This window comes from Cupressus sempervirens, chromosome 6 (genome assembly GCF_028749045.1).
Source record: "Cupressus sempervirens isolate cs-2001-9-10 chromosome 6, ASM2874904v1, whole genome shotgun sequence".
Taxonomy (NCBI): domain Eukaryota; kingdom Viridiplantae; phylum Streptophyta; class Pinopsida; order Cupressales; family Cupressaceae; genus Cupressus; species Cupressus sempervirens.
The window spans coordinates 462292756-462303289 of NC_143123.1; the positions used below are offsets into that span (position 1 = coordinate 462292756).

The 10534-nt window shown below is 37.5% G+C and overlaps 1 protein-coding gene across 7 annotated transcripts in view; it reads right to left on the reverse strand.

Moving 5' to 3' along the window:
* PSS1 (phosphatidyl serine synthase family protein) overlaps positions 1–5353 on the reverse strand; it is a 73646-nt gene extending 68293 nt beyond the window's left edge. The window contains exons 1-4 of one of the 7 annotated variants that reach the window (XM_089788567.1): positions 5067–5201; positions 3581–3684; positions 1238–1461; positions 364–429 (exon numbers count right to left, since the gene is read on the reverse strand). In XM_089788567.1, coding sequence (XP_089644693.1) covers positions 364–429; positions 1238–1407 — 236 coding nt within the window. In that variant the 5' untranslated portion in view covers positions 1408–1461; positions 3581–3684; positions 5067–5201. Of the gene's footprint in view, positions 1–363; positions 430–1237; positions 1462–1876; positions 2459–3580; positions 4793–5066 lie in introns of those variants that run through there. The other 6 variants (XM_089788568.1, XM_089788569.1, XM_089788566.1 and 3 more) reach the window with 6 other exon arrangements.
* Positions 5354–10534: the final 5181 nt, after the last annotated feature.

A 10534-nucleotide genomic window follows, 5' to 3' on the forward strand; every position in this document is an offset into this window, starting at 1 on the left:
TGCAAGGCAAAACAGTAAGTGTCAGTCGTTGATTTACCTAAAAGTAAAATTGTGAACGTTAGCCAAGTGTATCACATAAAAACAAGCCCAGAAGTTAATGGCTAGTCCCATGATCTCTTTACCAGACCCTTATCATTTTATGATTAGGTGTATGAGAAAAGGGCAACCAAAACTATACACTCCAAACTGGTCAGATACACACTATCAATCATGTGCACGCACTCAAATTATGATCCAAAATTGTTGATCTACAAACATTAGTGCTAATATTCCGTCCCAAAAACACCAGTTATAATTCAACTTTCACACCTTCTAAACATTGGTGTGAGAATAAATGAAATCCAACGTATTGTAGGCAGTTACCTCTTAACAGAAGTTACTCGATCAGTGTCTGCTGTTTTTGCAGGATCTAGTGCTCCACAAGCCCATCTAAAGTCAGCTTACAAGTAAATACCATTTTGTGGGGTTAGACAAGAGCAGAACATTAGATCTTGCATTCATTATAAAATATAAAAGTTGCACAATTACTTTCATCTTAAAATTTCGAAGCACAAACAAATGGATCATCAGTTTTGTGCAAACATAACCTGAATGGCACAAACCATGTCCACCTACAAAATATGTCAAGCTTTAAAACAGGCTATGCAAACACGTCTTATGTTATGCTATCAGGATTTAACTGTCTTATGTTGTTTTGTATTGGGTATCAGTTCAAGTACATATATACCTGACAGCTTATTTTTAAGTAACCATAAAAGGAAAAGCATACAGAATTCATAGTGATATTAACATTATTTTCTTATCAGTAAAAATATTCTGCAGAGGGGCATTGTGAACCATAAATTTCAAATTAAGCTTCAAGCCTGGGACCGGTTTAATTTCATGCAGAGAAAGCACAAATTGTTACAATTTTCTTAAAATCAGTGGACCTTCAACATTCTGTTCAACAACTTTCTTTTGTCTAACTTCCTCTTTTTTTAGCTTTCTCTGGTTAACGGAGTCAATGGAGAGTGAGTGTTCACTGACATCTTAATTGTTAAAAACAAGTGTAATTTCCTGTAACAAATCGTTCGCCTACATTCAAAACAGACATCACTCGCATCTCTGCATGTTCAACTGGGTACATCAAAAGAAAAAAAATGGAACCTTTTCTCCACTATCAAATCTCTATTACAAAGAAATTAGTTACACCAATAAAGGAAGCAATTGCCTGCAAAAAATATGGATTTGGACTCACATTAGAAGCCCTGCACCTACAAGCAACAAGGAGATGGTATGAGGCCTATATGCCCATGCTGTCCAAGGATCCAGTTCATCTGTATCGCTGCCTAGCTTTGAATCATCGTGTTCTTCAGTTGTTCTTGATTTTGAAGCCATTGGCATTGGAGCTTTATGCTCCATAGCCATCTACACTGGTACCTATGTTCACTGTTGGATAGCCAACAAAACAAAAATCTATTCCTGCAAAAACGAATTGAAGTAAGTTCTTATCCTAGAATTCAAATATCAGTTCATAACTTCAAAACAAAGAAATTGATGTTGTATGTTCTAAAGCATTTGCTAGCTCTTTTACATTATAAAGCTTCTGTGTTATTTTCCAACATGACAAGAATAAAGGCTATGAAACCGAGATTTCGAATGAAGAAAGAGTAAAGAATTTAAATGGCACTTGAAGGGACCAAAAGCAGCGTATTGTCTTCAGACTATAGGGCAAGCTTCAACTTACCCATTAGGCGTTATATTTAATTAGAGACACATGTTCCCTCTTAGTCTGGATTGGATTTGACGAAACAAGTAAGATATAGAGCATTATCTACATTTAGTGCTTCTAAGGAAATAGAAAAAAGGAAGTCAATATTTAAGAGAGCTTTTGTACCTCCATAAACTGTTTGTCAAACAAAGAAAGAGTGCAACTTGCCAGCAAAGAGAGATTAGAAGCCACTCCTGTTGTTCGACTCTTCAGTTTGAATCCCCATTAATAGTCACGCTACCCCAGTTATACAATCACATGCCATAGAATTCATCCTTGCTTTCAAGTATAAATCCTATGTTAAGGCTTAACTTGTTACCAGAGGTGTTGTTTTGAAATGGACGTAAATATATTCCCTAAAAGAAAAGTTCACAGTATTAACCATTAGGTTTTTAAAATTCTAAGACATTATTTCCTCCCCTAAAATCTGGATTGGGACTGCTGCGCTTTTTAATCAAAATGTAGACCTAGAGCCTAAATCCAACCACGTTATTTTCCTGTTCAGACTTGAAATGATTTTCTTCAAATTATTTTAATCATTGCCCATGTGATTCATTAATTTTAGGCTGCACATTCTATTCTAGTAATGTGGCTAGACACTTAAATAATGAATAAAATAACAGTCCGTTTATCCATTTTTGGTTTGCATCCCCAAAGACAGTCTAAATTAGCTTTTCGATTATTACAGAATGACCTATTTACTCCACAGCCATCCCCGTTTTGCAAAAATGGTTCTCTTGACAATCCTCCCTCAAACAAAAAGACAATTTGTAGCCTGCTCATCTAATTTCATAGGTTCAGTTATTGTACCTGGCTTTAGCAATTTCCAACTAATAAAAACATTAGCGTATCATGTCATTATATATTTCTCCACTCTTTGTTTTGCATTTAATTAAGGGATTTATGATGTACACAAAGCTTTATTTTCCTATATACACAAGCTAATAAATGCAGATTGACATAACTTTAACACGTGGAAGTTTGGAGTAAAGTAACAGGAAAATGTGGGCAACTAACCACAAAAACAATAGAAGACCATGGAAGTACAATGTGCACCAATTAACAAGCACCCGTAATTAAGGATTAAATGTGGTGGATAAAGATACTACTTGATGGAAATTCTTTACTAATGGACCTCTCAATATGTAAAGACTAAAAATGCTCCTCAATTGCTTGTGATGTGAAGAAAACCTGTAACCAAATATAATGAACACTCTACAGTACTTGCCAGGGTAAAATCCTGGACATCGTAAGACTTGAGGACTTGGGAGGGGATGTCTATTTCCTGCAGGCAACCTGCTCGCCATTGGGTTTATATTATTGTAATATTAAGAAGAAAACAATAGTAAAAACCCTACCCAGTAGCTCCCAATTCGTTGAGTTAGATACAAGGTTCCACAAGTACTCATTCCTGTGGGGCAAGGTGATGGTTAGGACAGAATAGGACTTAAAGGAGGCATCTCCTTTTCTAGGACTGGTTAACATATGTGGGCTAATCCTGTAATAGAGGTAATTCAAATAGATAGTCTTGTGCTGTATAAAGTAAAGCGCTTATGCAATTGGTATTCTGCCAGTTAGTGCTTAAAAGTCGTCAAATAACAGAACTTAGCAGTCCTGTAAAAGCGAACACTTTGAACGCTCATTCAAGGCGAATATTAAAATGACTCGAAAAAATTGGCCTACGAAAGGTACAGATTCATTCCACGATGCCTAAAATGAATCCATACCGTCCTGTACGCCAGTTATTTGAAACGATTTGCGCACTTGTCTAATTCAACCCCTACAACATAACTATAAGCTTGAAACAAAAGTAACCGAGTACACGCTCACCTGTAACAGTTCTGAAACTCCTGCCGAGATAATTCCCGTACACAGCTTTAAAACCCCGATAAGAGATGTAAATTTCCTCTTAAGCCAATGTACGAAATATTAGCCTGACGATAAAAGAATTCGATTTGGTCAAAAATTTGAAAATGTTTCCTACAAAGCAAAACGTCCTTTTCTGAAATAAATCTGTAAGATACCACGACCTGCTTATAGCACCTTTCCTCTGCGCACTTGAACAAAGATGCCAATTATCTTCGTAATATTTTGTGGTTGTGCATCAAAAACTTAATTATCAAAAGAAAATAAGAAGACTCAAATAAACTGTCTCACGGGTGATGATTGTGCCAAGTTTACCCGTAATCATGGGAATCTTGATGGAGGAAAAAGAAATATCATTATCTTCTAAAAGCACCACCAATCCACCTTTCAATTTTACCTTTATAGGCTTGATTTAGTAAACTCTCATTGCTGGCCTGCACTACAGAACACGCAATATATACCTACGGTTTATCATAAGGGTACACTACACTACCAAAAAAAACGAAGATATGTATAATTTTCACTAATAAAACAACTTCCTCCTAAACTAATGAGAGTCCATACTTCACAATGCATTGTAGTGCTACCATTACGAAGTTGATCAATTTCGACTGTAGTGTGCACATTCTGAGGTACTTTTACAAAGGGATTTGGCAGGATTTCCATTCTATACTAAATAGCTAAGCATGTGTAAATTGGGCATTTGGCAAATGATTCGGTCCATTTACAATTATTAAGTAATCATTAGCAACAGACAGCTGAAAGAAACCATTTCTGACAGCAATGACCCACAGTTTGATCAATACTCACTGGAATGACAAGATCGAGGAAACACACTTTATTCGGTACGAAACAAGCTGATTTTAATTTAGATATTAATGACTACAGGTGATCATAGAATGCTTAATGAGACTGGAAAAAGCACAGAAGTGAAAACTGTAAAAATGGCCTTCTCTGCTGGACATTGGAAAAATAACAAGACTGAAGGTACCCGGCAAGTGGGAAACCCTCCCTCCCAACCCTGGCACTTAGAATTGTAGGGCCCAGCCCATGTTACTATAGTGTGGGATCTGCAATTGGTTTAAACCCATTTCACTATTCCACCCACATTTGATGTCCAGAAACATGAAAAGAACAAATTTGTATGAATGCATGTTCTGTGCGGCTCCCACAGACCACAACCAACTAATCCAAATCTTAACAATTGGACAGAACATTATCTGTGACCCCAATTAAAGTAAAAGCAACATTAGCGACTCCGAAGAAGATCACGGTGAACCGCTAATACGGTCATACGACCACCAAATTTGACTCCTTGAGTGATTGAAACAGAAGATATTGCCGCAGAAAACTGAAACCATTGACAGCACAAACCCTAAGCTTTCCAAACCACGGAAGTGAATGCAAAGTATGATTAATAAAGGCTAAAAAAGCGAAACTAAGGACTCACCTGAGGTCATATGGCAGAAAGCCTTTATTTACCGAGCAGCAGGCCACGAATGGAGCGGCAGCAGCATTAAAAGAAAGAGTATTTCTATTTGAAGAAATTAGGCAGAGTACTAAACCTCTCTTCAGTCGTTTTCTGTACAGAATTGACTGAGATGCTCACATTTCCTGTCACTCTTGCTTCTGTACGGGACGGTTTGCATGCATTCCATGCTCCGTGGAATGCGCCCCGTGCTATCTGGTAAAAAATCTGTACCTTCTGCTCAGGAACGCCCGTGACTATACAGCCACGAAAATGCACTTGCTTTACATCGCTTTTTTAAACTTTTTGAAAAATTGACCGAGTCCTCTCCTTCGTAAGGAAGTGCATTTTCGTGGCTGTATAGACGTTGCCCTCAGGAAGAGCGTCTTCTCCGCTCTTTTATAGAAGGCTGCTTCTACTCTACTCATTGGCGCGCTACACGTGTGACTATCTCACTAGCTGTGATGTGAATATCAGAATTTAACTATGTGATTTTTGAGTCAAACTCGATGACCCATGTTTCATGAGTAGTGATTCAACATGAATCCATCTCTCATGAGAATAAATGGAACACTTAGCACTCATTGGATCTAGGTGATGCTCACAGGGGTGAAGCACCGGGACTTCCCGGGAGGTCACCCATCTCAGTACTACTCCAGCCTGAGCGCGCTTAATCACACAGTTAAATCCTGATATTCACATCACAATTTGACTAGCTGTGGAAATCATCTCCTACTTATCTCACTAGCTGTCAGTAATTGCTCGCAATTGATTTGGCATTTTCTCAATGACTTGATAAGCGTGTGGTTCCATGGGGCTTATGGGTGCCGCTCCTGCTTCGGCGGTTGCCTCTTTATGGAATTTCTTGAAAAGGCCACTTTAGAGTCTTAAAATACCTATATTTAAATAGAATTTTCTTAATAAAGATCAACCCCCACTCTTTTTTTTTTGGGGCATTTCTCCAAGTCGGTGACTGAAATCTCCTTTATCCCATAATTTTGAGATTGGAAAATCAAAAAGATTCTTTTCGGGTTGTTGGTCACCCCGATCATGGTATATGTTTGAGAGGTCCGGGAGAGCAACTTATCTAGCCACAAATGGAAAAAGATAGAAAGAATATAAAAGAATCTCATCACTACTAATTGTTGTCAAATCAACAATACCATACGAGATCCTCTTGTCTGAAACTAGGATGTTCTCGATGGAAGCTTCTACAGTTATTCAGTTGTTAAGTTATTTAAACAAGGTGAAAAATATAGAGACACGCTGACCCAAGTCTATGGTTGAAGAGGGACTAGTCCGAAGAAAGAAAATGTGGATGAAGCGTAATGAAAAATGGCTAATTAAGTAGGACATTGACATACTAGATGTTACATGCCAATTTTTGACCTAATTTAAAATATAGCCATTGAGGTTCACATGAAGTCAATTGGCAGTTTAATTTGTTATAATCTTGTGAAATGGTAAGGTGGTTAGTCGTTATAATTTCAAATGAAGATAACAAGCTAGTTGATCATTTATCATGAATTCATGGAATTGAGAAGATGGTTAACCATTATGATTAAATAATTTATTATGATAATATAATTTAACTGCGGGAAATTTCCTTGCAGGAAATATGTCGAAGGGGTGGAAGCATTGTCAGAAAAGAATTAAGCACTAGAGCATCACCATCACTGGGCAGATGGGTTGAAGACCTAGCGACTTGAAACAAGATACATCTATGGGACCCATATGAGCTATTTAAATAAATAATTTGAGAAACATAAAATAATTGAGTTAAAATATAAAACGTACCTCAAAGGATTTAATATGATCTTTCACATTATTATAATAGATATATCTATATACATACATATGGGTATAAAAATGAGATGGCAACATTATATTATAATAATTTAATAAAATGATGTCACCCCATTAATATTTACATGTACATATATAAATATAAGATTATAATAACATTCGAATTATAATAATATTTGAACTATAATCTTCCAACTCTATTCTTTCCATTTTAATATTCTTTGCTTTTAATCGATTAACTCTTGGCATGATAAATTGACAATAATTAAATTATAATCTTTCCAACTCTTTCTTCCAACCTGTTGGTGTTTGAAAACGTTGTAGGTTTCCAATTACCCCAATGAGAATATGACATATCTAGGGGCAGCTAACTCCCATCTTCAACACATCATTTCAGACACCAGACCAACTATAAGGCTTGACCCTTCTTCACTTTAGGTTCTGCAAGAACTAGGCAGGTTAATCTTGAGGTTATGATGTATGGTACCAGTGCAATTTAAACATAGATCTGAACCTATTTACTACAGATGAAAACCCCTTATATCTCCTAATAACTCATGTCGTAACATAGATCTATAGTAGCTAAATGCGAATCTATGAAATTCATAAGTTGAGTGAGAGTTAATTCCTTTCAGCCCACTACAAGACATGAAAAATTGAATATATTTGATTAAAAGATTTGTGCAAATGACATTCATATTAGCTTGCATCTGAGTTAGTGATCAGTGCCTTATCCATTGAAACATAGAGTCATTACCAGTAGGATGACCTAACTTATTTGCCTTACAATTAAGTTTGTCAACTGAAATTCCCCAATTCCATTCTTACGAAATATCCCCTTCATACACCTAGAAACCCTATCAGAACATTGAAGCAATTACTTAACTCCTTGAGTCAAAAGTAGCAATAGATCTGACATACAACTCATCCAAGCTGCCTTAAATTGAATAAACCTTATTCATTCAATCACAAAGTCAATAGCATATGAAGAATCAAGAGACAGAATAAGAAAACTCAGATAATTCGTGTAAATCCCCTTTTATATTCATCCTTGGAAAGACTGAATACATAAACTGGTAAAACTAAATGAATCTCTAGATAATTCACATGATCTAGCATTAATCTCCATTATCTCAGAATAACAACACATGAAATGAACAGAAAGATGCACAAGAGCGGATGTGTGGCCTTCACTACTAAAACACAGCTCAATAGACAGGAAGCAAAACCATCTACAATCCTAGTTTCACAGTAGAACACTGGAACCCTATTGGTTTCCCTAGAGAAAACTACCAACAACTACAATGGATGAAAGAAAGCAAGATATAAGATGAAGGAATTCCCGAATCTGATCTATGCCTGACATGTGTCCACTTGAAATTCTATCCTTTGCAACTGAATAACCTCTCTCTACCTTCTCCCATCAACTGCTAATCATATCCTTTCTATTTTTCCTTTCCAAATGCAAAATATTTCAGTAAAAGACAAAGATCTGCTAATTGAACCTAGATATGTGTTGGTTGATCAATTTTTAGCCAAAACACCACACATACTCAAAATAACTTGATAAAAGAGGCATTGAATGTGTTTTAGGTGTTTTTCCACTAAATCCTACAACTGGTGACTCAAAACACCTGATAAAACACGTCATTCAATCTCTTAGAGAAAACCTCCTGTAGCATGAACCAGTGGCATTCTGTGCAAAAACTAACTCCATATTTGAAAAATTCAATTTCTCTCGATTCTGGCGATCTATAACATCACATATTTTTCTTACCAGGAACCCTTAGAAAGCCAATTTGAAAAATGTCCCCCTGGTATGAAACTTTGGTCTGCATACCTTTTAAATTTTAAAATTTTAAAATTTTTAAAAAGCTCTGAAGTCTGAACTTTAGAATAAATGCCCTTTTGATTTAAAAGCCTGCACGTACATTTGAGAAAATATTTTAAAATATTGACATTTTTAAACACTTTATATTTTTGCCCTTTTGCCTTCAATTTTGAGGTCAAACCTAATTTGACCAAGTGCCACATGGCGGCCTCTAATTGGCCAACCTCTACATACACCTACCACTGGACTGCCTCGTCATCACCTCGGAAGCAACACCACGTCATCATCGAGCGGGCCCACTGACACGTGTCAATCACCCACATACTCGTTTCACTTGACTGGTGAGCACTTTCATAATGCAGGGATGTGTTGATCGTTCAATCTCGCCACGTATCATGATTTGGGTGCATCTAGTCTGAACTTGCACATCTTTGCCACATCACCATGCATGGGACTTGCTGCCACGTGGCACACACCCGCAATTCTGCATTCCTTAACCATCAAGCATCTTGATTTTGCGGGCTTGCACCGTCCACAGGATGCGAACACATGTCGAAATCTAAGCCACCTTGCCACATCATCATATGAGTGTCTTCGTTTAAAATTATCCTCCTTTTTTGCACCAATTGGACGGCCAAGCGGGCCCCTCATCACCTCCTTTCAACATGCAGCTTACAAAAGCCCTTGTCTTCAAGACACCAAGTTTTATGTAAGCATTTGTATTTAAACTATAAAAGAACCCCTCCCACGAGGCATGTGGGATTATTTGTTTCAATTTTTCCTTCTGCCCTATCAGCATGGGTGACTTCTTTGTCTACATTCTCTTATGCGTCTAGCGCTAAGCCCCCATTCTTATGTGGGCGACTTTCTCCTTCTATTCTACGGCACATTAAGATCAATATCTAAATGGGGACAACTTTTTTTTATCTCTATCGCGGCCTTAAAACGCGGGGGCTTCCTTTATGCTAGGCGGCTTGTCTATTGCGTGTGGCTGCTGAGTAATTTACCTGCATGGATCTCTGCTCATTTTAGGCACTGGTGTTTTCACACTAGTTGCCTCTTGTTGCTATCCTCCATCCCAAACAATGGCTTTGGATCTCCTTTTAATTGCTTGCGTGGATCCTTTGTTTATGATCGCATGGCTGATTGGCAATCGACAACTTCTCACAACATACGGCTTCAGATCCTTATGAATACTATAAGTTTGTTCAACAACTTATGAATACTATAAGTCTGTGGACCCTCTATTTATGTTTAGCATAGGGTTTCTTTCTTTGGCTGGTGTCTTCACATTGCATTCCCCTTAAACGTCTGCTGCTTTAGCTCTTTGGCGTCTTGCTCTGATTTAATCCTCCACACTACATGCAATAAGTTTCCTCTGGATATGGCGTGAGGCTCAACCTTCTTCATGCATGAGCATCTTGTGCTATGGGCTTACGACTTTCACTGCCTTTAATCCAAACGTTTTTTGTTTTGAATCTGTGTGGGTCTGTCTTAAGGGAAAGTATATTCCTCCCTTTTGCCCCTTCACGCATCCTTTCAATTGGTTTGTTTCCTTTTAACGGCTTCCTTCCTTGCGCAAAGTCTTTTCTTTTATGTAATTTGTCTTTACTTTCATGTTTTCTTTTAACATTCGGCCTGCATTTACAAGGTTTTAAAATAGGGGCTCCTATCTATTTCATGGCAACTCCACTTTTTAAGTAAAGTGTCAGCCGCTCTCCTCCTTTGTTGATTACATGCCGCCTCCCATTCTTCACGTGGGGATGGGGCTCCTTTCTATGTGCTAGATATGGACTTAGATGCCTCCCCTTTT